This window comes from Lepisosteus platostomus, chromosome 6 (genome assembly GCF_059453375.1).
Source record: "Lepisosteus platostomus isolate fLepPlt1 chromosome 6, fLepPlt1.hap1, whole genome shotgun sequence".
In the NCBI taxonomy this organism is placed as follows: domain Eukaryota; kingdom Metazoa; phylum Chordata; class Actinopteri; order Semionotiformes; family Lepisosteidae; genus Lepisosteus; species Lepisosteus platostomus.
In genome coordinates, this window is record NC_142616.1 from 6,944,811 (window position 1) to 6,971,659 (window position 26,849).

Consider the following 26,849-nt stretch of genomic DNA (forward strand, 5'->3'; position numbering starts at 1 on the left):
AGGGAAATTGGTTCTGCAAATTGCAGAAAAGCCAGGTTTCATCTGGACTTGCAGTGCTCTGGTTCAGTATTGTCCTCTATTCCGATAATGTGCAGATATTGACCGACGATACTAATATAAATGTAGTATACATGAGGAATATGGTACTGGCAAAACAACTGACAGAACTTGTTAAAAAACAGATGTTGCAAAAAAACCATAACAACATTTCTGTGCAGAAAGATCTTATACAGGTACATATACACCCACCCATTCATGTACACATATCCAAACGTATACATTAAAGTGAGACATCGTAGATCATGTCTCTATAGCTCTGAATGATTTTATGGAAGAGAAAAGAGCTGAGCTTCCTGTTTCTCAAACTTCATGCAAATCCCTCATGCAAAGTGAGAGGCAGAGGCATATTAAACACAGATGAACAGGGGCTCCCTGAGGAAACCTGAACTGTCTGTCCAGGGTTCACAGTCACAGTCCTGAGACAAACATGAGTCTCTCAGCAGGAGTATTACTGGTCTTGATGTTTGTGCAACGTGAGTGTTTCCTGTTGGCTTTGTTTAAGTCTGCTGTATATATTGTGTCTCTGATGTCTAGTAAGAGGTTGTTTTGTGTTTCCTGGTTTTGCAGATGCCAGTTGTGATGTGGTCTTGACCCAGTCCAGCTCGGAGATCGGAAAGCCAGGACAGAGCCTGCGGCTGTCCTGTGCAGTCAGTGGATATTCCCTGACGGATAGCAGCTATGCAACGGGCTGGATTCGTCAGCCCTCTGGAAAGGGACTGGAGTGGCTGGCACTCATTTACTACAATGCTAACACAGAATACGCAGACTCCATCAAGGGCCGGTTCACAATCTCCAAGTCTGGCAGCTCAGTCTACCTGCAGATGAACAGCCTGCAGTCTGACGACACAGCTGTGTATTACTGTGCCCGAGGACCACAGTGAGGAAGTTCCCTTCACTGCCTGTACAATAACTGTCACTGTTTACGAATACGCAGTAGTTACAAGACGTCACATACTCTAAGAACCACATATAAATCTATATTTCTCCTGCAATATCAAGAACTAGATTATTACTACAATTTTGCCCTTATTTACATTATACATTTCACCAATAACATGCAACAGTTTTACAAGAGCCAGTATTCTGAGCTGTATTTACTGGTACAAAGACAACAATTTATATTTCTCCTGCAATATCAATCGGCTCAGCACAGCAAATACGTGTTTATAGATGCCCCCCAAAATCAGAAATTCTCTGGAAGTTTTAATGTTCACATTAGGATCTGAAAAGGTTCCTTTACAAGCTGTTTCAATTTAGGGCCTGACCTCAAAAATCCAAGATCAACTCTATCTTGTGACGTGATCATGGGTTAACGTTAAATACATTTTAACAAATACTCTACATCTCATCCATTAACCCATTATCCACTGGGAAGCTCTATGAGAGAATTTGGAGGTATACTGTCGTTAGATTGTAACACATTATATGATCATGCAAACTCCAATTACTGGTTATTAATTACTTCAAATGCTAAATTCTTCCATAAGCAATTTATTTTCCAAAGTGTTATGCTAATGATTTAAAGATCAATTTACTAATTTTACAGATATTCAAAGATATCAAATAAATATTCCTCTTTATCAAATCACAATTTGTGCACACGCCTCTCAATTTATCTTATAGGGGACAACAGTAGGGAGTGAATTAGAAGGCACTCAAATATGTCAAATGTACCGACCTGTGATCTCTTTAAGAATTTTAAATTTCCAACATGCAAAAACAAACTTTATAAATAGAGCCCAGACAGACAGTTCAAATCAAAAAAAGTCACGACACCCGCTCTTCCAGCACTTGGTTCAGGCCCCTCGCTTAAAGTTACGGCGGGCTGTCCTAGAGAGAAGTCGGCGGAGCACGGAGATTTTTCACGAGAAGAAACAGAATTCCACAGTGAAACGATTGCAAGTACTGTACATTACGACATTAAGTTGTCTTCTTCCTTTTGAGATTTAAACCACTTTTGGGGGAAATATCATTAAGCTGAAGAGTGCGAAATGGGTCGCAAATGTGAATATATGAAGGCGACTTTCATCCTTTGGAAAACCGTTCACATCTGTCCCTCTCTCCTTTTTTTTTTTACAACGAGTACTGGCAAACAGCCAGCCCCACGTCCGCGAATGGCTCGTTGGTCTAGGGGTATGATTCTCGCTTTGGGTGCGAGAGGTCCCGGGTTCAAATCCCGGACGAGCCCGTTTTGTGCACTGACTCGTGCGTAAGAGAGAGGCTTTCCCACTTGTGCTCTGCCCACGCAAAGCGAACTACTTCACCGCCGTTCTCGTGTTGCAGGACGCCAGGAAGGCAGGCATTTTACCCGTCCATCCTTGCTTTGACAACACTTGAGCGGATGTCATACAATTCAATGACAATGTATTAAAGGGTTCAGAGCAGAAGAAAAAAACTACAAAGGAAAAACTAACGACCCACGCAAACAAAAGAAAATAATAGGGACTAAACAAAAGCAACAAACTTGACTGTAACACCCCGGACACAGATGAAGATTCCCTCCTTCCAAAGTTGTGGCAAAAGACCGCGTCCCACTCTGTTGCCCGGGCTGCACGACAGCTGCTGCTCACAGGAGCTGTCCCAGCACGCATCAGCACGGGGGCTTTCACCTGCTCCGTTTCCGACCTGGGTTGGTACACCCCTCTTTAGACAACCTGGTGAGCCCAAGCTCCCCCGGGACCACCATATTGGTGCCGAAGACGCTGCGGACCCCCGATCAACACAGCCCACTGCTGTGCAGAACTCCCGAGCGCAAGCGGTCCCTCGGTCTCAGCCTCCCGGCAGCTTGGATTACAGGCGTGCGCCACCACGCCCGGCGAGAAGCAGCCTCGCTCTTTTTCTCATCTTCGTGTGCTGTGAGCAAAGTCCAGGGGACAGCTCGGTGTTTGAAATGCTAGGATCTCAGGCTGGCAGGTGGCTGCCCCGAAAAATGCGGAAAAAACTGCTGAAAAATGCTTCGTCCTGTCCTGTTGTCGAGCTCGTCCAAAAAGCACCAGCTGGCGGTATTGCTCTCGTAGACTTTCTAGAACGCACGCATTACATCCGTTCTTCTTTGCTTTGACATCACTTGAGCTGAAATGCAAAAAAAGTCACGACACCCGCTCTTCCAGCACTTGGTTCAGGCCCCTCGCTTAAAGTTACGGCGGGCTGTCCTAGAGAGAAGTCGGCGGAGCACGGAGATTTTTCACGAGAAGAAACAGAATTCCACAGTGAAACGATTGCAAGTACTGTACATTACGACATTAAGTTGTCTTCTTCCTTTTGAGATTTAAACCACTTTTGGGGGAAATATCATTACGCTGAAGAGTGCGAAATGGGTCGCAAATGTGAATAAATGAAGGCGACTTTCATCCTTTGGAAAACCGTTCACATCTGTCCCTCTCTCCTTTTTTTTTTACAACGAGTTCTGGCAAACAGCCAGCACCCCCTCTGCGAATGGCTCGTTGGTCTAGGGGTATGATTCTCGCTTTGGGTGCGAGAGGTCCCGGGTTCAAATCCCGGACGAGCCCGTTTTGTGCTCTGACTCGTGCGTAAGAGAGAGGCTTTCCCACTTGTGCTCTGCCCACGCAAAGCGAACTGCTTCACCGCCGTTTTCGTGTTGCAAGACGCCAGGAAGGCAGGCATTTTACCCGTCCATCCTTGCTTTGACAACACTTGAGCGGATGTCATACAATTCAAAGACAATGTATTAAAGGGTTCAGAGCAGAAGAAAAAAACTACAAAGGAAAAACGAACGACCCACGCAAACAAAAGAAAATCAAAGAGACTAAACAAAAGCAACAAACTTGACTGTAACACCCCGGACACAGATGAAGATTCCCTCCTTCCAAAGTTGTGGCAAAAGACCGCGTCCCACTCTGTTGCCCGGGCTGCACGACAGCTGCTGCTCACAGGAGCTGTCCCAGCACGCATCAGCACGGGGGCTTTCACCTGCTCCGTTTCCGACCTGGGTTGGTACACCCCTCTTTAGACAACCTGGTGAGCCCAAGCTCCCCCGGGATCACCATATTGGTGCCGAAGACGCTGCGGACCCCCGATCAACACAGCCCACTGCTGTACAGAACTCCCGAGCGCAAGCGGTCCCTCGCTCTCAGCCTCCCGGCAGCTTGGATTACAGGCGTGCGCCACCACGCCCGGCGAGAAGCAGCCTCGCTCTTTTTCTCATCTTCGTGTGCTGTGAGCCAAGTCCAGGGGACAGCTCGGTGTTTGAAACGCTAGGATCTCAGGCTGGCAGGTGGCTGCCCCGAAAAATGCGGAAAAAACTGCTGAAAAATGCTTCGTCCTGTCCTGTTGTCGAGCTCGTCCAAAAAGCACCAGCTGGCGGTATTGCTCTCGTAGACTTTCTAGAACGCACGCATTACATCCGTTCTTCTTTGCTTTGACATCACTTGAGCTGAAATGCAAAAAAAGTCACGACACCCGCTCTTCCAGCACTTGGTTCAGGCCCCTCGCTTAAAGTTACAGCGGGCTGTCCTAAAGAGAGAAGTCGGCGGAGCACGGAGATTTTTCACGAGAAGAAACAGAATTCCACAGTGAAACGATTGCAAGTACTGTACATTACGACATTAAGATGTCTTCTTCCTTTTGAGATTTAAACCACTTTTGGGGGAAATATCATTACGCTGAAGAGTGCGAAATGGGTCGCAAATGTGAATAAATGAAGGCGACTTTCATCCTTTGGAAAACCGTTCACATCTGTCCCTCTCTCCTTTTTTTTTACAACGAGTACTGGCAAACAGACAGCCCCACGTGTGCGAATGGCTCGTTGGTGTCGGGAAACCAAACCGGTCTCATTCGTTAGTGCTGCGTCTGTGTCGTTGAAAGTAAATTCCCAGCTCATGTCTTTTTACCGAGATATAGCGCCTTGTTTTTCGAGTGATCACGTGACCGTGCACGGGGACTTTGACCTCCAGTAACCCCGTCTGCCGAGTTGGTGTATTTTGCACTTAAGTCCAGTATCCTCTGTGCGTTTGTGTGAACAGGAAAATTACATTTGTCACCAATATCATACCCTAAATCAGAAGAGTTGCGGATGTAGCCTTAAAAGGCGAGCATTAGCAAGCGACTGCATGTTCTTAAAATGAGGCTTTAACTAGCACGTCTTCGTAACTGTGTCCTTTTAAAAAAATCTAAAGAAGTCATCGGTTTCTCATTGTGTCCTTTTTAAATCAGTATGCAAATCAAGGGCCGTTTAAAAGATTTTTCGAGCCAAGTATTTTTTAAAAGTTAGGATTAGTAACTTCCTGTATCACAACACCACTGTTTTCGTACATTTCATTGTATTCGGCATACTGCACTACTTGGACATAATGTACTGCATACACACTGGACACATCGCAGCTCTATTTATATTGAGTTTATTTTATTCCATTTCGTTTGCACTATTATCTATTATTATGTAACCTTATTTTGTAACTTGGATTTTGTGATTTTTAGCCCTGGTGAGCTCGCAGAAAAGACATTTCATTGCCAGCAACTACTGCTGCACGCTGTATTGTTGTGGAATTGATATATCAATTTTAAATAAACTCTGTCCGTAGTAGGAATACAATTGAACGGAAATTAACTTATTAAATGTTCCCGTTATGAACACACTTCTCACCTTGAACAACACTTGTTGTCATCTGCCTTCGCTTTCAAACTTCCTGCCTAATATCAGCTCGTGAGAATGTATTGTAGTACGGAGGTGTTTTCTGGCGTTTCAATTTGCTCAGGTCATCAACAGAGCGGGATCTTCGAACACAGTGAAAGTTACCGCGATCTGCATCACAGCTATAATATTAATATTATGAAGAATCATTGTTCAATTCGATCAACGGCATTTCATCACGATGTAATACGATTGTTTACAAGTTCTATTTTTATTGTCTCAGTTTAGACTGATGATACAAGAACAAGCTGATCACGCAGCGTATCCGGGCAGTCAAACTGTGTCACGTGATTTCACTCTCAACACCGCGTCCGAAACCTCAGCGCGTGGAAATGTTCTGGACTTCCTTACCTGCTCCTGATTGGCCCACAGGACAGCCCGCGCCTCACTGTGCGTGTATATAAACCCCAGCGGCAGGAGTGATAGTTATTCCTGCTCTTGAAGTGTTTTTGTATGAAAAAAATGGGGAGAGGAGTGGTTATGATGGATTTCCTTTTGCCTGTATTGTTAGCATGGCTCTGTGTTGCAGTGGCCCAAGCCCAGCTCAAGGGTCAAGATGCTGTTTTTGTTGAAGAAGAAGGTTATGATGGTTTTGAGCCAAATGTGGGTAGTCCTGTATTCCGGGAGACCCCACCAGATGGATATGATGGTTATTCTGCTGGAGAGGTGAGAGGGGTACTAAATGGGGAAGAGCAGGACTTGATGGAAATGGACTCTGATGCTGAGGGGGAAGACCTGGATAAGGACTCTGGTGCTGATGTGCAGAGAGATGTGGCAGCAGTGACAACTGGTCCCTCTGGAGCAGATCCTCCTTCATCTGACCCTGGTAGGGAGTTTCTTCAAATCTGTGGACTGAATACAACTGCATGGTAGTAAAGTAGCTCTGCTGTATTTCCTCTAAAAGGAAGTCTGGGTGCATAGGAATGGTCATAACCATTCCTATCTGCATGCGTGCTTTGCATAGGGCTGCTTCTTCTTTCCTTTCAGTAGGTTACAGCAGAAATTCCTTCTGAAGTAACCTTCATCTAGAGTGAAGTGCATTCTTACAGTTCTTCACGGGGAACAAGTAAATCTACTTTCTGTACTGAAGAGAACCATTTTGGCTGTGGAGCCTTCACCTGAAGATGGCTCCACAGCTGGAACTGTTTTTCTTTTCTCTTCAGCATGGAATAAACCTTTACTTGTTCCTTTGCTGATGCAGCTACTAACTTGAAGGTCTTGTACCCAGTAACACTTCTTGCTGTCCTCTCTTTCCTCCCAGAGTCTCGGGGTGACCCCCAGCAGCAGCAATCCCACAGCCGCCCCCTGCTGTCCTGTGGCAAGAGCAGCATGATGCTCAAGTTCTCTGTGAGGAGGTTCAGCCGAGTCTACCTGCTGAAGGGTGAGGTTCTACCCCGCCTGTACCTGCACTAGCCCTATACATGGACAGGTTGTGCCATCCTCTGTTCAGGAGATCAAAACCTGTTCATGTGCCATCTGAGCTGTACAACAAAGGATTGTGCTGCAGTGGTATCCCCCAATGTAGCAGGACAGCCTCTCTAAACAATTGTCCCTGTACCTCAATGGGTACATACACCCCCAGAATGCTCTGCTCGTCTTTGAACATTGCACCATTTCATGGGAATGGATAGGGAAATCTTGTTCCATACAGTGTATGGGGTAAAGACTTCTGTGACTTTCCTAATTCTATTAAGTCTACAGTGTCTCCAAATGAATGTGCTTTTTTGCTCAATGGATTGTATCTCCCTAAATGGGTATGTCTCTGCATGAGATGCTTGAAACCACCCTTACCAGGGGGGATGTTCTTGCCTCGCAGAGCACAATACTAATGCTTATTTGGGTTGTTGGTTTTTTTTTTATGAAGATGCAGAGTGTGGACTATTGTGCCAAGCCTCCAGTTTCTATTGTAACCAAAGAGAACCTGCATGTATTCCAGTTCAGTACCCTTTGGTCAATTAAATTGAGAGAAGAGCAGGCAAGTGTGGAGGACCAGAATTAGGGGCATGATGCAGTAGATGTCCCTAGAAAGGGGAAGACCTCTTTTTTTTTTTCTTGCTTTCTGGTGCTGTACAGAGCTGCTGTGAAAGGCCACTTACCTGTAAGCCTCTAACACTCCACCTTCTCCCAGGCAAAATGGCTCCTCTCTTGGTCACCAGTCTCCCAGAGCACTGTGGGCACAAGGTGCGGACCACCAGGAGCTGGCTGGTGCTGGTGGCTTCCTACAAAGGGTGTTACATCAGGACCTGGGTAAGGGGAAGTTCTGGGTTTGGACACCCTGGGAGCTTGTGCGAGAGCAATAGTGCCCTAGTTGATCCAAATGGCTCTACATCAGTGCTTTTAACCTGCAACCCTGTTCCCCACCACAGAGGAAGAACCAGCGGCAACACTACTCCCTGACCGTGAGATACTATGACAAACAGCAGAGGAAATGGGTGACTGGCACGGTGTCCTGCCATGTTCCAGTTGTCCCTCCACCCCCACCTCCCAGAGGCCTGACCATCTCCTGCAGTGAGGTGTGCATGACTGTGACCCTGCCTGCTGGCCCCCTGGAGGAGATCAAGGTTCAGAGTGAGTGACTGGGGAAGGAGTTTTACTGCTGGCCCCTGGTAAGGCAGAAGGCTGTTGCCTAGCAAGACTGCTGCTGCTTGTTGGCCACTAATGGAACAGGGGGCTTACATGGCATTTTGAACAGTTCCAGTACCCCCTAAATGTGCCTTGACATTGTGGGTTGCAGCATTACACTGTGCTGATTGCTGTTTGGAGCTTCCCTATGATGCAAGATGCACCTTAAAATAAGAGTTGCCTCTATCCAATATGCCATAATGCATACATGGTATCCATTACTGATTGACAGGATTTCATATTGCAGGTACAAGAAGAAACTTGGATTCTTGTGTACCCTGTACAGGTTCTTCTGGCAGCCTGGTGTCTGTGCTGGACACTCCATCCTGTGGATACTCTGTGACTGCAGGGCGGTACCTGAACACCCTGACCATCCTGTACACTGGCTGCCATGTCCAGCTTGTGGTGAGGCTGGGCTTGGGCTTTGTATTTCCTGAGTATTATGCATTTTTATATATATATACTGGCCTGTACTATGAGCAATGAACATGCCTTCCATTTCCAATTCCACCATATGGCTGAAAGGAAGACCTTGTCTAAACAAATGGGTATTGTTCTAGAAGAAGTTGGTTCAGATGACCAGGGTTAATTTGGCCTATCAAGTCCCCAAGAGTCGGACTAAATTTAGAGGGTAACTAGAAAGTGACTGAGCTAAATTTGCACTCATCATTTTAGATGACTAAACAGTAAGGCTAGTTTTAGTCATTCTAGTCAAGCAGCTTAACTTGTATAGCTGTTAAAAAGCACAAGCCTTTGTGTAATCCCCAGAAAGGGCAGATCAAATGCAAGACGTATGAACCCTTTGCTGCAGATATCTTCCTAATCTATTTTGGGACACATGTATGGAATTTTGTCAAGTTCCATTCCATTAGAAATTTGAGGCTCCTGGCAATCCAGAGTTTGCTAATAACTGTAGTAGAATGACTGCTTGAGTTGCTTAAACCTATTAAAAGTGGGCAGGTAACATCTGCATTCTTTACCTCACTGGTATAAACAGTTTTTCTGATGAATAACTAGCCCTTTTGACACCACCATAGTTTAGGTGTTAATGACTTTGTGCTCTTAATGGTGTCAGGGCTGAGCTTCAGGTGTCGCAGCTCTTTTTCTTAAATGGGTAAAGGCCAGCACGCTCTGTAAAATGTTGGTGCCGTGATCCTATTTCTCGCATAGCTTCACACCCAGCCACACAAGTATGTTGACGTCTTTTCTAATGGTTTTCATGCTGTGTGCACTCTACTTCTCTGAGCATATTATCAACTTGGTTAATCACTTCAAGATGAACAAAAACTGCTTTTTTTGATGGTCCCATTACCAAGCTGAAATGCAGCACGTGTGGCATGTTTGACCAATATTCATTTTAAGCGGAGCTTCTTGCACTGATCTCCGGTCAAGACAAAAGAGTAATACTTGAACTGTAAAACTGTTTATTCTTGCTTAGTGTTCTGGTTTAACTTGTGGACTAGCTACAGTGCATAAAATGGATGTTTTAATACAAGTCTCTGCATGCTGTGACTCGACAAGCACTTCAGTATCTTACAGGAGCCTTTCCTGCTTGGCTTGTCCTATATAAAATACTGCCAGGCTCCAGATTGCTTTCTTCCTGCTGAAAGCATGGAGTGCCACGAGCATTGCTTCCTTCTGTGCCTTTTCATCTTGTAAAAAGACCAAGGTGCTCTAGTTCTTAATGCACAGCAATACAGCGTGAAATGTCTCCAGTGTACATGCCTATCTAGGTACCATTTAATTAAGAAACCATAAGAATTCATGACATGAGGTGTGAACGGTGAACTTGATGTGCCGATACATTTCAGAAGGAGTTTTGGATGGAATAACCTGTCAGATGAGTGTGGATTCACTCCAAGATGCTCATTGTGGAATATTTTTGTGGGTATTTAGTCCTTAAAATAGGATGGGGAGGGGGGAATTAACACTGCAGCTCATTCACCTTCAGGGTATGGGCTGTAAACATGACTTCCACTGTTCTACAGAATAGCCCTTCTGGTGGTAGTTCCTGGGTACTTTCAGATCTGGAAGTGGGGTTGGCTATCTGCAGATGTCGCCAGCACAACTGTCTTATCCCTTTTTTTTTTTTCTTCTTGCAGGATCTTCACTACACTGTGAAGGTGGTGTACATTCCCAATGTTGGCCCAAGAGGGGAGATTGTGGTGTCCTGTCCCTATCGCCCCTACAAACCAAGGGAGGGTGAGTGTATAGGTTGGAGAGCTGGTAACTGGCTACACAACTGTGTTGATGGATCCAATCTGGTCTCTCCAGGATGTCAACTACCCAGGAGCCATCGGGTGCCTTGTGGTCCAGGGAGGATTTCTCCAGTCCACTGCCTGGCCAAGGGATGCTGTGTGGACCCAGAAACATCCTCTTGCTACTATCCACTGGAGGGTAGGCCTCTCCTTACTGATCCAGTCCCAGGCACTTTCCTGACCAGCATAATGAAGATCCTGACATGTTCCTCTCTCCCCAGAGTGCACTGCTGACAAGCACTTTGTCTTTGCTGTCCCTCGGACCATCTCTGTACCCCCTGTGGATCCTGCCAGCCTGGTGATTGCTGGCAACGCATCCTGCATCCCTGTCATCTGTACCTCAGAGTTTGCCATCTTCAAATTCCCTGTCACTGGCTGCGGGACCCATGCTTTTGTGAGTACACTGATCCCTTTAAAATCAGTTCTCCTATTCCTCTATATAGGAGTGTCTAATTCCCTTATTAGAAGTAGGAGGGACCTGCTCAAGAGGCAGTTCTTGGTTACTGACCTTGCTCTCTGCTCAGGTGGTAGGAGAGACAACCATCTACTTGGCTGAGGTGGAGACACGGGCGAGACGCAATATGCAGAGCTATGGAGTCATTACCAGGGACAGCCCCTTCAGGTGAGCAGGATTTTGATCTAGATCTATTGTGCTGGCCAGCTTACCACATGGAGGAATATGGCTTGCCTCCTGCTCTGCAGGCTGTTGGTGGAGTGCCGCTATGCTGAGGGGAACCTGGCCAGCACAGGCTACCTGGTGAAGAGCCCCTACCTGCCCTCTGCTGTCCTGTCCCAGGGAGTGTTTGGGGTGCAGCTCCGGATCGCCACAGGTGAGCGGTTGATTATCAAACGGCTCCTCACGATGGGAGTATTCAATGCGACATGGCTTGAGGGGTAAGAGAAATGACTGGCTATACTAGACTCCACAATGCCATGGCTTTATGATCCGGCCACAGTATACAGCTCTACCCATACCTTCTCCATCTTCCTCTAGACGAGAGCTACTCCAGGTTCTACCCTCAGTACCACCGGCCTCTCCGGCTCCTGCTGGGGAACCCAGTCTACCTGGAGGTGCGACTGCTGAACGCTCCAGACCCCAACCTGGTGCTGCTGGTGCACTACTGCGTTGCCTACCCCCGGTCCGGCCAGGCTGTCTGGGTGCTGCTCTATGATGGGTGAGGGGCTCCTGCTTGTGCAGCTCTAACCCTGGGCTGGTAAGTGAGTTGCAGGCAGGGTACTGATCATGGTGCCTCTCTCTGCAGCTGCCCCAATCCACTGGACTACGGCCACACTTCCACCCTGCACATCCACTCCAAGCTGGCTCTGCCCAAGCACCACCGCCGCTTCCACATCCAGACCTTCCAGTTCCTGGACAGCACCTCCTACTCCTATGTCAATGAGGAGGTGAGGCTTTTTGCAGTTGTAGACTCTATAGATCCATGTAAAACAACCATGACAACTTGGCATGTAATCCCTCTTCCAGATCTACTTCATGTGCTCCACAGAGCTGTGCCTACCGTCTGAGCGGCAGTGTGTGGAGGGCTGCTTTGATGGCCGCAGTGAGTCTCTATTTAAGCTCTTCTCCGTGTGTTCCTTCTGTCCATGCACATCTGATGCTTTGCAATAGTATTTGTACCTCAGGAGCCTACTACTGTATCTGATCTTCTCTTGCAGAAATCCCAGTGCTGGAGAACCCAGATGCTGACAGGCGCTGTGTCAGGACCCCCTGCCCAGGGAAGGATGAGGGCCCTAGGGACTGAGGGGTAGGTTGGTGGGGTATGAGTGTCACTAAATTGCTATGGGACCCCTTTGCATGGAGGTATTTTTTTTTTTTTCAGGGCTTCCAAGGCCTGATTCCTTTCTGTAATTTCTCTCCCATTGTACTCCAGAAAATCCTGTCTTTTTCCTGCACTAAATGGGGCTTCAACCACTTTTTCAGGTTCTTGCCTGCTGCTTGCTGCTTCAGGGACCAGCAACATGTCTGAAGAGCTGGTTCTGTTGGAGGAAGTCAGTCCTAATAAAGATGTTGAAAGTGATCCAGTGTTCTGTGTGCCCTAACTAGAGAGGGGGATGGTTGGGCTCTTGGGCAAGTAAAATGGGTGCAATTATCCATGGTCATGTTGCTAACCTGTAAGGGTCTAATGGTGTGCTTTGCCACTGAATTGTAGTTCCTGCAGGACTGGGCCCCTCTGTTGGGCAACTGAGGTTACTGCCATGGTCTCTGGCAGTCTGCTTCCATCATGAAGTGTCAACCTGACTTGGATGTTGTCGGTGGGGGGGGGGGGTTATAATTCACTTGGGTAATAGGTTTTGCAATTTCTTTTTACATACTGTATGTAGCGTTACTTTTCTCAAGCTTCATCAGCTGAGATTTTAGACCAGTTGTGTTGGAGAATGTTTGAAGCTCTACTCCATCGAGTGGGTTTTAGACAGTGTAACCTTTTCAAATGTTGCTGCCTCTCCATCCAGATCTCATTCCTGCACCTAAATGTGATGGTTTGGCCAGAAGTACTCAAGGGGCCTGGAGCAGTTCTTGTACCTAGGGCATTTAAAATATGCTGCTGTATATATGGGTGCAGTTGTACTATTATTAAGCATGAAAAGCTTCCCTGTTCAGAAATTTCGTTGCCATTTGGAATTGGTCTAGTTAAAGATTCACTCTCGGTTGAGTGAAAGATACTCAAACCCCTAATCTTTAAGAATATATTTATGGGCTTTGCTGCCCCAAAATAGTGACAGTAGCAGTTTTGCGTTGTTGGCATTTTCATTTTTGAAACCCTCCAGTGGGATGGTTGTAGGACTTCCTGGAAATTTGACCAGCACTACCCGTACTCCTCATGATGGCAGTTTCAGATAAGTGCAGGACACTATGTTCTAATGAACTTCAGATGGAACCTTTAAAAGTGGCTTCTTACTACACTTCTGAGTAGTAAAAACCAAGCAAAGGAGGCAACAGAACTTGGGTGGGGAGGGGTTTGCAATAGAGTAGGACAATTAAATAGCATACACAGAACTAGTTCCATAAAAACCCTTCTAAAGAATGTTTGGATCACTTCCACAAGCCCTGGTCCTGATACTGGCTCTGTTCTGCATGTACCATAGACACCAGTGAAACAATCAATAGTTTTATCAGTGTCTTGTCCTAATATTCCTACTATACTGTATATGTATATCTGGTAACCATGTTGTGCCACTTTCTGGTCTCAATTCTTGCTCAGCTGTTTGTATTTTCCCCCTTATTAGTCGATGAACCCAATCTCCACTGAAAACACCGAAGTCATTGGTTTCTCATTGGGTCCTTTCTAAATCAGTATGGAAATCAAGGGCTGTTTAAAGATTCATGTTTCGAGCCACGTATTTTAAAAAAAGTTAGGATTAGTAACTTCCCATATCACAAGATCATTGTTTGCATACATTTAATTGTATTCGGCATACTGCACTACTTGGACATAATGTATTGCATATACTCTGGACACATCGCAGCTCTATTTCTATTGAGATCTTTCTGAGTTTATTTTATTCCATTTCGATTGCACTATTATCTATTATGTAACCTTATTTTGTAACTTGAATTTTGATTTTTAGCCCTGGTGAGCTCGCAGAAAAGACATTTCATTGCCAGCAGCTACTGCTGCATGGTGTATTGTTGTGGATTTGATAAACTTTGATTGATTGATTAAGCAAAAAGAAAAAATCGTAAATGTGAAAAAGAATCAGAATTTTTTAAAGGGGGCACTATGCACCAAGATAACCCAGGTAGTTTGTAATTCGACTGCAAAACATTAGAAACTCTACCGTCTCACATGCAGACCAGAGGAATCTTGGAAAGTATTTTTATTTTCAGATAAAACAACCGAACATATAACCAACACACTCGGTACTTTTAATTATTTGATGTGTTGAAATCAACAGGTTTGCATTTTGTGCAATTTGAGTTTGGTGGGGTGGATGGTTTGCATTTGAAAATAGCGCCTCCCTTTTTGAAGTACAGCAAGTTCTTCTATCCGTTGTCTTGGTCGTTTCCCACTCATTCCTTTTGGTTTGGGGAATACAGTACGTGAAATGCAGTAAACGTGTAACCTGAGTGTTACTCCAACCCAGGTCATGACTATTAGTCATTACAGATCCCAGGACACTGACCACGGTAAAGTTAGCTTGGAGTTTGAAAAGATTTTGGCATGTCTGTAATGTTTTCACGAAACCTATTAGGGTTGCGAAAACACTTGCTTTGTGTAAAAAGTACATTTTGAATGTTTTCCCACCATTCATTTTCTCATTTTTCCTACATTTTTTTGACCCCACACAAATATTTTTATGTCCATATCTTTGCAAGAAAAACACAGAAAGCCTTCATCCCAAACGCATTTTAAAGACCTCGACTTGTGAAAAGTTTCACAGCCTGTACATAGAACTATCAGTGAGCTAAGTCTCTTTTTGTAAACTCATCAATGCATAATTACGCACTAACTGGAACCCGGGGGGACCGCTGTGTACACACGCTCACAACACGAGAAATACTGCTCAATACGGCTTCGTGCGAAAAACTCGTATATCACCATAGGAAGCACAACAGCGCAGTCTCCAATTACCCAGAGTGTAAGCACGGGAATAAAGCTTTGTCTGATTTCTGAAACCCTTTCTTTATGTCCTGTTTTCATTCAGATAAGGGTCAACTATATATGCAATACTGCTGACAGCAGGAAAATTCATATTCTTTACTCAGCAGACACAGATTTGCATTCTGAATCTTTTTTTCCTCCTGCTTTTATTTAACGTTGCACTATGCACTGGGATAGGGGGATGCTGTTCACAAGCCATTAGCATTTATACCACAGCACCCACAATGCTGCAAGTAAGTGTTTTACACACAAAGCAGGTCCTCTGACCTTTCCAAGCCTTGCTTTTAGTCTTTTACGATTTTTTCAATATTTCAATATTCAATATGGGACCATTAGACATGCAATACACTGGGATAGTGGGGTCTTCTTCACAACTCAATAGCTTTTTAAGCACAACACTCACAGTGCAGCAACCAAGTGTTTTAAACTCTAGGCAGTCCCCCTCACCTTTCACAACCTTGCTTTGGGTCCATCAGGGCCATGTTGAAAGAGACACTACAGTGCAGACACACAGAGACACAGCACTTTCCTTTCAACACATTGATATCTGACAGAGGGAGGCATGTAATAAAGTTAATCAAAAGTTCAAAGAGTCAAAGGAACATGACCCATACAAATATGAATAAAAGCAATTAAAAGAAGGCCTTTGATAAACCAGCCAAATAGCCAAAAACTTAAACAAAGCAATTAGCTCTCTGTACATGGAACACAATGTGAAATTCAATGACTAAGAATGTTCCGTTTGACATTTTTTATTCTTAAATATTCAAAAAGTTAGAAAAAAAGAAATATTAATGTACATATGTCTGCATGTCTGAAATATTATTTTTCAAAGCAGTAGTATAACTCAAGATATTTGATATATCAAGGCAGATCCACGAATCCAATCATGTAATATATTAAATACTTATGCGGTTTCTTTAACCAGCTGCTTGTGGTTCCCGGAGTTCAGGCAGGACTAGCTTATCTAAACACAAAGGAGAATAATTATTTTTTCAACCCCTAAATAGTAGCACCAAGTCAAAACTATCCCACCCCTTTGACACACATGGAAATTACTCGTGTGTCAAGACATATTTAACTTGATCAACTCAGAATTAATTCTAGCTTTTTCCCTTTAACTGAGGAACAGCAAACTAAGTTGCAATTAAGATTTTACTCCTTCTTACAACTGCTGTGGCCTGTTTAACATGTGAGCCTTTTCTTTTAATGCAATAATAACAAATGATCAAGCAAATGATAACAACTGGCCTCAATGTACGAAAGAGCTTAGCATCTGACACGACACAAATTTATTTTCTCCTTGTAGGTGTTTGATCACAAATCCGATTGACTGAGTCCGAGCCAGCAGTTAAAAAACCAGGAGAATCTCATACGCTGTCTTGTAAAACCTCAGGATTTACCTTTGGCAACTATTACACGCACTGGATTCGTCAGACTCCTGGGAAGGGCTTGGAGTGGGTTGCATGCATCAGTTATTGGGCAGGTAGCACTATAAACTATGCCCAGTCTGTCCAGGGAAGATTCACCATCTCCAGAGACAATCCCAAAAGCACACTGAACCTACAGATGAACTGAAGACTGAAGACACTGCTGTGTATTACTGCACTAGAGACTCACAGTGAGAGAAGTGAAGCCTGAGCCCTGACAAAAACCCTTGAGTGCACAAACTGAAAGGGGACGTTAGAAAGAGGAATAATAAAACTCAACAGAAAGCACCATGCATTCCTGCTTTAACCACTGACTTACAATAAAAATAATCCCATCAGGGAAGGCATTCAGAGGAAACCTGAGAAAATAAGACCCTCAGATATAAAACACCTGTTAGGCAATCAGTGGTTCATAGTGTCTTATTAACACGGGATGTGTGTGTTTTTAATGGAGGTGTTACTGTACACATCTCTCCACTGGCAGGGTCTCCACACTAAGAACTAGAACGAATCTGAATTCAGTCAAGGGAGTTATTGAGCTTGAAAGAGATTTTTGCTTAATTTTAGTTTCACTGTTCTTCCTGCTGTATCCTCCTGAGGGCAGAAGAGACAATACATGTACAGGAAATTTCTACATGAAACACTGGGAATCTGTGTAGTTTTTAACAATGGTATTATATATCATATATAAAATGCAGTAACGCATAACATAACGGAGCCAGACGCGGCAGAACCCAGGGCTCTCATGAAACGGAATTCAATGAGAAGCGTCGGGGTGACGCCTGTGTCTGGCTTTTAAGGTGGGGCAGAACTAAAAGAGGTGCAGGTAATGGGGCAGAACAAGGAAGAGCTGGAGTGCCCTTAAGAGGGGGAGTAGCGATCGTGACAAAATGTCTGCTCTAGCTGGACTCCTTATAACAACCGTGTACTTAACAGGTGAGATACAGCTTAGTGTTGTAAGAAAACCGGTTCAGGGACGCCAAATATGTAACTGTAGTGGCTCTCTGAAGGCACCAGTTCTGTAGGGTTTGGGCATTTACTGAGACAATTATTAATTGTAGCAGTAAATCACAAAGTTGATTCTTTTGATGGCTTTAGAATCCAACCATGCGACATAACTCAAACAACGCACACACATAGGTACTAATACACGAGGATACATTTATTAATACATAGAATATGCATGTAAACCTCAGATCTTATCGAGAGGGTTATCAGAATACAAAAGGTATATATTCAGTCAGTTACAAAGAGTTACATATATAAAGAGGACATACGTTCAGTATATCATTCATTAAGACCGTTTCGTAAATGAACTTGGTTATAACTTCTACATTAGATACTCGAAACAAGTACATAACTCTTAGGAATTAAATTGATATCAACTGGTTGGGATAACAATTGAATTCTCGAGCTGTAATGCAGTGAAGTTGAATACTCATCCAATCTCAGGGGATTCAGATCTCCTACGGGCACAAAGAAACAGTTGCAGGCTGTTGCTGTCCAATCCGCGCTCTCTGGCTCCGTGCCAGGCTGTGCTGTGCGGCTTGCGACGGTGCGCTGCTGATGCTCACTGTTGGCTTTAACTAGCAAAGTTTGTGTACAGGAGAAAAGATGACTGTGGGTCCCAGCAAGTCAGGAAGAGGACCGGTTCGTTCCTGATGAAGAGCTAGTTCTGAATAGTGATTCAGCTGTCCACAGTTCCGACCTGTTCACGAGGCCTGCTGCTGGTTACACTCTGGCAACCTCCACTCTAGACTCTTAGAACAAAGGAAAGTTCTGGCACTCGGACACACTGGCCGTTCCGTGGTTGTCCGGGCTGAGTCTCAGGATGGTCAGGAGGCGCGCTGCGAGAATGTCCTGCCCTTGGGAGCTTTCTGCTCCTGGGCCGTCCTGCCCTGGAATTCTCCTTTGAATTCCCTTTAGAACAGTCCACAGAATTCTCTCCAGAATCTTACTGAATCTTGTTGAATCTGAATCTGAATCTTGTTGAATCTCACAGGCTCTCTGTGTTGCCTGTTTTTACCTGGAGGAACTTCAGCTCATTGATTGGCTGAAAGTTCCATGGGCATCAGAGTCCCACGTGGGTTACTCGGCCCTACCAGTCCCTGATTGGTTGATCAAGGTGAGATATGAGTCACTTACTCCTGACACTTAGTAATGCAGTCCAGATGTCCAACTGGCACTCCCTAGACAGATAGGCGCCAATGGATGACCATTGATCATGATAGCCAGGCTTAGCTAAGTGCATCCCCCTTTGGGAGCTGTCCTTATCAAAAGAAAACATCTTGCATGAATAGTTTCTCTGTGGCTGCACCACAGAGATGAACAGAGAAATGGGGCCTCATTTGGGAAGGCTCAGAACACTTAATTCTGCCTTATTATTAAGCCTCGCCGCTACAGTGTTATCATTGCAGTCTGTTGTCTTGCAGTCCAGATGTCCAACTGGCACTCCCTAGACAGATAGGCGCCAATGGATGACCATTGATCATGATAGCCAGGCTTAGCTAAGTGCATCCCCCTTTGGGAGCTGTCCTTATCAAAAGAAAACATCTTGCATGAATAGTTTCTCTGTGGCTGCACCACAGAGATGAACAGAGAAATGGGGCCTCATTTGGGAAGGCTCAGAACACTTAATTCTGCCTTATTATTAAGCCTCGCCGCTACAGTGTTATCATTGCAGTCTGTTGTCTTGCAGAAAAGTTTAAATCCTGACTCGGACTGCTTGAAGTCACCATTTTTGGAAAAATCAGAGACAGTTCAGTTGTAGTGATTAGTAGCCAATGCTTAGCCACAAAATGAGATGGGGTCTTGATTTTAAGGTATTGCATTACAAGTTGGTGATTGGCTCAGATGCTATCAGGTTTAGTACTGGTACCAACCCTAGATGACTCATTAGTTGATCTTCCTTGAGGTGATGAATAGTGACCTTTGACCTGTGCTTTTTGGAATAAGGAAAGGCCTGGTTAGAGCCCCTCTACTCTATATTTATAGATCTTTCAGCTTTTATATAGCTTTAAAATGTTTCTAATCAGAGAGGCCTCTTTAGACACATTTCTCTGCATTTAGAGTGACACCTATGCTGACTTGGTCAGGGCACACAAAGATTATTAGAAAACTTTAATTATATTTTGTTCTAAGTGAACAAGAGGCTTTGTCTCTACAGTTGTACTGTAACTGATTGACTGTCTGTCCAAAGAATACTCTTATAAGCAGGGGAACTTGTATGATTGCCTATTGACTGCCAAGCATAGAAATGACATTTTGAGGTCATAATGTAACACACTAAAATGAGGATTATACTGTTGTTACTCACAATAAACAATTTGAGCTCTAAGTACATTAATTTCCGATTGGATTCAGTATTGTTTTACCTCCAGATGAGCTTGAAAGAAAATCATTAAAATCTGAGGTCAATAAAAATTGAGGTGTTCAGTCCCCGATTGTGTTGACCAGTCTGAACCTGCAATTATAGAGCCTAGAGAATCCCTCATAATGACATGTACAGTCTCAGGATTCACATTCAGTTCCAAGGAACTGGACTGGTTGGGTCATATTTGTAGTGTCAATAATCCTTTGAAATACTACAACCTGACCAATGAAGATTCACCACCTCTAGACAGGATAACAGCACTGCACTGCTCTTCATATCTCTCACTACTATCTTGAAGGTATGTTTATTGTATATAATCGTTCCTACCCTTTGAAGTTCTAAAGCTAAACTTTATGATTAACGGAGTAGTATAGGAAAACTACATTTCTTAGAAAATAACATTTTACAAATATTAAAGCAAAATCATTATTGGTGTCACAAAAAAGCACTTCTCTAATATATATATATAATTAAAGTATGGTAAAGTATTGAAAATAAGTTAATACTTCATGTACTACAACAAAATAAGCATTTAAGAAACCATGCATACACAGACTAAAACCTTAATATTTATAATAATAGTTATAACTTGTCCATCATGAGAACAGCAGAGCCTTTCATTGCCTGATTTGTAGAAATACTGTAGGAGAGTAAAGTTGTTTATTCATTGGTGTCAGTGGAGAAGTGACTGGACTGACCTGTACGAATAAAATATCCAGGACAAAGTAACTGTCATTCTCTACGTTGCTGAGGTTTATCATTTAGGTATGAAAGAAGCAGAATGATTCAATGATCTTTAAGAAAACAGGTTTCCTTCCCCTCTGTGTGATTTAAGCTGTGTATCATTCTGCTCATCCCATGAGGAGGAGCACATGCAAACTCAGAGGGCTTCCTGCCTCATTTATCTCACTGCGCTGGAGGAGAAACAGCTGAGAGTGTCGACTGTCTGGACTGAAGTGTCTCTAAAGGACCACAGTCTTTTCTGACTGCAATACTCATAGCAAGCATGTATTTAACAGGTCAGACTTTTCACAAATGGTAGAAAGGATAGCAGTGTCTGCTGATTTTAATCAAAATCAAGCTAATTTTTTCTTGCCACAGCTGTTTAGCTACCTGACATTCGTTTACAAGGGTTTTGAAAATTGTTTTTTTCCCCACAGGTGTTCAAACCCAAGTCTTGACTGAGTCTGAACCTGCAGTTGTCCAGCCTGGAGGATCTCACAGACTGACCTGTACAGCCTCAGGATTCACATTCAGCAGCTCTTACATGGGCTGGATCAGACAGGCTCCTGGGAAGGGGCTGGAATGGTTGGCTTACATTGACCGCAGTGGGGGCAGAACATTCTATGCCCAGTCTGTCCAGGGAAGATTCACCACCTCCAGAGACAATTCCAAAAATCAGCTGTACTTACAGATGAGCAGCCTGAAGACTGAAGACACTGCTGTGAAGCCTGAGCCCTGACAAAATCCCTCAAGTGTAACAGGTTTCATTCACAAACAGGAAGCCTGACAGTACATGGAGACTTTCACTATTTAACAATTGAACCAAACAGCTGAACTGAGAGTTTCCATAGGGTGAACATGTAAGTGATGTGACCTCAAGTGAACCAGCACCTCAAGTTCTAAAACCTATATATAATAAATATGTATATACATTTATGACCAATAAACAGTCATCTAGTTTTCTTAATGCACAGTCATGATGTTATGAATGTCAACACAAATACTATCCAGGGTCACAATATAGAATCTGACCTGGGTTACTTGCTGACTCTGGCCTGAGTGCATATGAAGTAACAGACACCTGTTGTAGATGACATTTCAGTTTTCTGATCTACCAAGGATGCAAGCCCAGTCTCTCTGGGAGTTCCTGGCAGGGAATCAGTGGTGGATAGTGGTTTATTAACTGTGGCTGTGTGTGTTTTGAATGAAAGCTTGTGGTTTCCACATTTATTTTTAAAAAGGAGTAACATATAACTTAAATGTTACTCTAACACAGGTCCTGAATCCTAGCTAAAACACCTCTCAGGACACTGTACATTTGAGTAGAGTTGGCCATCTTCTAGTCCCTCTTTAATTCAGTGGGTAAAGCAGTTTCTCGCTCATCCCCTTGTATCCTGCTGGGGCTGCTGGTGCAGAAAGGCACAGGGTGTCACATTAATGAGGCTGCGCTTCAACACAGTGGCCTTGTCTAAAGCTTACTCTGTGACCTGTAAAAACACATGGTCACAAAACAGGACCTCAAAGTTGTAATGTTTTTTGTTATGAAATTATCCACCAGGAGGAGCTATGGGGAGATCTCAGCTCATTACAGTGCACACACACTCACAGGGATGCTGTTGAGACATGTGTTAACCTAGTCAGCAGGAAAGTGGTACTCCCAGAGAAAACCAGTGGGGAGAAGATGTCAGCCTGCATGAAGACTGGTAGCCCAGTCCAGCTGTAATCCTAGATCTACCATAAAGTTGTAAAAAAAAACAGGATAATGCATGCGTCACAGTTAATAAAGTTTGAGAGTACTTGAGGACTTTAAGGAGCAAATCAAGCATAATAATTTACAGTCTCTCACACAGATTCTATATATTGAGTGTATAATTTATTTTTATCAAACCAAAAACAAGTATTACAAACAAAAGAGATTACAAACAGGCAGCCTTGTTAATACATGTAATAGAGCTGCTTCATGTCACTGAAAGTTTGTTTACCTCTTTCTGAATTGCAGAATATGGCGCCGCACGTATCTGGAAAATTATTATTTTTTGTTATGCAAATTAGATTTTTTACACCATACTGCGTACATTTAACTTTCATTGTGGTTTGAAATTTACTCATCAATGCCAATTCTTTCTAATCCTGAAAAAAATACTGTTGTAGTTCCCTTTTAATTCTGTAATTAGACACCCAATGTGAATCTATTAATGAGACTTGAGAGATCTCCTGTCTCTGTAATTCAAGTTTAATAAATTGTTAACATAACAATTACTGTACTTGCATGGGATATTTGTATACCCAGCAGCCATATCACTCTGCAACTCACAACTGGCAACCCACTGGAGCTCAGCAGGTGTGAGTCTGGTCAGTACCTGGATGAGAGACCTCCTGGGAAAAACCAAGGTTGCTGCTAGAAGAGGTGTTAGTGGGGCCAGCAGGGGGCTCTTACTGACACTATACTGTAAATAGGCGCCGTCCTTCGGATGAGATGTAAAACAGAGGTCCTGACTCTCTGTGGACATTAAAAATCCCAGGGTGTTTCTTGAAAAGAGTAGGGGTGTAACCCAATTTCCCCTTGGCCCTTACCCATCATGGCCATCTAATACTCCCCCTCTATGAATTGGCTTCATTACTCTGCTCTCCTCCCCACTGACAGCTGATGTGTGGTGAGTGTTCTGGCGCACTATGGCTGGATGCTGCACATTGGTGGTGGTGGAGGGGAGTCCCCATTACCTGTAAAGTGCTTTGAGTGGAGTGTCCACTCCATTCAAAGCTTACACTTGCTTAAGTGTAAGCAATTATTATTTGTTGAACTCTTACAATTAAAGACATACAGTACAATACAAATATACAACATAAAACCAATACCAATATGCATCCTCCCAACACATTCACACACCATGACAAAGATATAACAAAACATGAAGAGATGAAAATGTGTATCTGTCTAAGATGTATACTTTATTGCGAAAAAAACCCACAAAAAATCTTGATTTCCCACAGTCCTGTAGTGTGGCCATTATTACCATGAACTTATGAACCACTAGGGTGTAGCAGTTACACAATACAGCACAACTGCTTCTATAGAACAGCACTACAGAATTTCCACGTGCAGCATCTTCATTAACTCACATAATAAAGAGGGCACTGATTGTCAAGCACATGGATATTTCACAGGAGGTGAAATATATTGTAGTTAGAGTAAGTGCAGGTTGTATAACTACACATATCTTGCATAGTTAAATAATACATACACACACATACTATATATTTATAGTATTTCACAGCATTGGAGAGTCCAGAACAGCAGTAAAGTGTTGTTCTCAAAATGATCTAAAAAAATTAATATACATATTGTAATCAATCATTCCTATAATCTAGACAAAAAATGAAAAACAAACATACCCTTACAAATAGATTGAAGAAGTCAATAATACAGTAAATCAACTTTTATGTCAATTTCCCAGACAAAATAAAATCATGTAGCCCCTGAATCCCTATTTTGTGAGATCCTCACCCTTCATCAATGTATCTAATGGGAAGCCACAGTCAGCAATGAGATACATTTTGAGTTGAATATTTTCAATCTGAATGCACTGAGTATGAACAAAATTGGTCTATTTTATAACAGATGAAGAGGACAAGAATTTAGGAGCATAATAAGTAGTAGTAAGCATCAGCTGAAGGAGTATAACAGTTTCATGATTATTTGCATTTCATGCAAATCACCATCTGTTTCCTGTATATAACTGACTGCATCCTCACTCTCTAACAGTGAAGCTGCAGTTCCTCAGGAGAGAGACTGTGTCCAGTTTTATAGCATGAATCACCTCAGTGTCCTGGGTTTTCTTCTGCTGGGACTTTCAGGTAAAATCCCTCCTGTTCTGTGTATCTTGGTTTATGAGCCTCATTCAGAATGGTGAGCCCTGAGCTGATGTCTGTATGTTTCCACAGCTGTTACAGCCCAGTCGAGCATCACACTGACCCAACCTGCCTCTGCAGAGGTGAAGAAGCCAGGAGAGTCTCTGAAACTGTCCTGCCAGGTGTCAGGGTTTTCCATAAGCAGCTACTGGAAAGGCTGGATCCGACAGGCTCCTGGGAAGGGGCCTGAGTGGTTGGCCAGGTATGCTAATGAAGGCAACAGCAAGTATTATGCCTCTTCAGTCCAAGGACGTTTCACTGTCTCCAAATGAACGACCTGAGAGCTGAAGACACAGCTGTGTATTACTGTTCGAAAGACACAGTGACACGACTGAACCAAGAGGCCTTACAAAAACCTACTCTCAGCATTAAGCCTCTATTGGCACCACAGTAATCAAAATCAAATCAAATCAAAGTTTATTTATCAAATGCACAGCAATACGGCGAGCAGCAGTAGTTGCTGGCAATGAAATGTCTTTTCTGTGAGCTCACAAAAATCACAAAAATGCAAAAATCACAAATCACAAATAAACATCTGTAAACATCTTATAAACATCTGAACAACAATATTTTTGAAAGCCAAGCAGCGAATATGAGATTGAATAGCATTAAATGAGTTTTTAAACTGGACTTTGGGAGGAGGTCAATCCCTAATCTCACCCACTTCCTCCAACTTCCATATAAATATGATGATGTTGAACAGAAGTTTGAGAGGAGGTCAAATTATGATTTTGGAACTTCCTCTTTCCTGTGTGTAAGACCTCACAGACAGAACACTGCGCTGCTCACATCTTTTCTAAAACCCATCCCTCTACCTCAACATCGCCATTGCAGCAGTTATCCCTTGTTCATACAGTACCTCAGTGACATAGTGGAGTATCTTTTTCCTCTGGACCCCACTGTCAACCTCGGCTTTTCTTTTCTTTTTTAGTTTGGCCTGGACCTCACTGTAAAGTGGTGTTTCTCTTTCGTCTTCTCTCCAGGCTGACCTCAGGCCAGCGTCTCTGCTCCCTCAAACAGGAGCAACGGGTTTTACTGGTGTTAACCGCGGCTCTTCCAATCCTGCACTGTTATCCTTTTATACTCATCAGCTTGTTTCATCATTAGAATATTTTGATCAAACAACTGAAATCATGGGTCTTGCAGATTTAATGCACATTTTATTTCTTTATCCCTCTTTCCACTTCATCTTTTTCCTTCCAGATGGTTCCTAGATGATTCTCATTAAAGGCTGGGGGCAGGGCACACAGCCCCGTCCTTCCTGATAGGTTATTGTTCTCCTCTGTCAGGCGAGTTATGCCTGCAAAACCTACCAATTTAATCAAACCTCTCCACCAACTTACACTAGGCTTGATCACGCTACGGACATGATGGTGCTGTTTATGCAGGACTGGAAGAGCAATGAGATTGCCTGAGGTTCTTCAGCTCACAGAGCAGTGAGAAATTCCAAATCCAGATCCAGGGCAGCAAAAGGCAAACACATGGTATTGACCAAGGACAGGATCACAAACCCAGGAAACTGGATAGGATGTCTGTCTGAAGCTAAGCTAATCAGTCATGACAGAGCTCTCCATTGCTGCACAAAGGGCCCTTGTATTAATAAAGGATGATGTGGTTCATGCTGACAGTGTGTTTCCAGTCTAAGTACTTTCTAAAGATCAGCTTCAAAATATTTGATTGTTTTTTTCCACTGTTATTCTCTAAATACCAACAAAAATGTGCAATTCTATAATTTCATTATAATTCTATAATTTAATTGTATTCACCCTCACAGTTCTTGTTCTGTTCTTCTGTACACCTTGTTGGACGCAGCAATTACCTACACTACTAAGAGGAAGTTAGGAAAATACTGCTCAGCTGTGTAAATATGCATTCATGTCAACCTTTGAAGATTGTTGTGATTTCATTTTCTTCCCCCCATCTTTCCTCATGTTTTCCATTGATGCCAGCAGAGACACAGAGAAAACCACAGAAAATATTTTTCCCTCAGACAATCAGGGGTGATGACCAGTCTATAGCAGCGCGCCCGTGTTGGCACAACTTTCCACTTCTGCTGCTATAGCACAGATAGAGAAATGTGAAATCCCAGGAAGTCATTATATTTGTACTTATTTATACCTCCCCCTCACAGTTCTTGTTCTGTACTTTGGTACTTAGAGAACTTAGAGCTATTACTTACTCGTCCCTGGCTAGAGATCCCTTTAT

The 26,849-nt window shown here is 43.5% G+C and overlaps 1 protein-coding gene, 1 long non-coding RNA gene and 4 other non-coding genes across 6 annotated transcripts in view; 3 read left to right on the forward strand and 3 right to left on the reverse strand.

Moving 5' to 3' along the window:
• The window catches only part of LOC148659954 (uncharacterized), a 153,485-nt gene that overhangs the window by 6,329 nt on the left and 120,307 nt on the right, over window positions 1-26,849 (reverse strand). The window contains exon 2 of the long non-coding RNA XR_015939337.1: window positions 24,922-24,975. This is a non-coding gene — a long non-coding RNA (uncharacterized LOC148659954). The remainder of the gene's footprint in view (window positions 1-24,921; window positions 24,976-26,849) is intronic.
• Window positions 2,177-2,248, forward strand: trnap-ugg (transfer RNA proline (anticodon UGG)). The gene has a single exon. It is a non-coding gene; the product is annotated as a tRNA-Pro (tRNA).
• On the reverse strand, window positions 2,579-2,877 carry LOC148659956 (signal recognition particle RNA). Its single transcript, XR_015939887.1, has one exon.
• trnap-ugg (transfer RNA proline (anticodon UGG)) lies at window positions 3,498-3,569 on the forward strand. Its single transcript has one exon. It is a non-coding gene; the product is annotated as a tRNA-Pro (tRNA).
• Window positions 3,900-4,198, reverse strand: LOC148659958 (signal recognition particle RNA). Its single transcript, XR_015939906.1, has one exon.
• LOC148659959 (zona pellucida sperm-binding protein 4-like) lies at window positions 6,138-12,626 on the forward strand. The gene is made up of 15 exons (XM_088633970.1): window positions 6,138-6,536; window positions 6,972-7,091; window positions 7,839-7,957; window positions 8,077-8,278; window positions 8,619-8,737; window positions 10,435-10,534; window positions 10,607-10,729; window positions 10,812-10,984; window positions 11,115-11,212; window positions 11,293-11,420; window positions 11,585-11,765; window positions 11,853-11,994; window positions 12,074-12,149; window positions 12,265-12,353; window positions 12,530-12,626. Exons 1-14 carry the CDS (start codon window positions 6,164-6,166, stop codon window positions 12,348-12,350), a joined length of 2,040 nt encoding a protein of 679 aa, XP_088490096.1. The 5' UTR covers window positions 6,138-6,163; the 3' UTR covers window positions 12,351-12,353; window positions 12,530-12,626.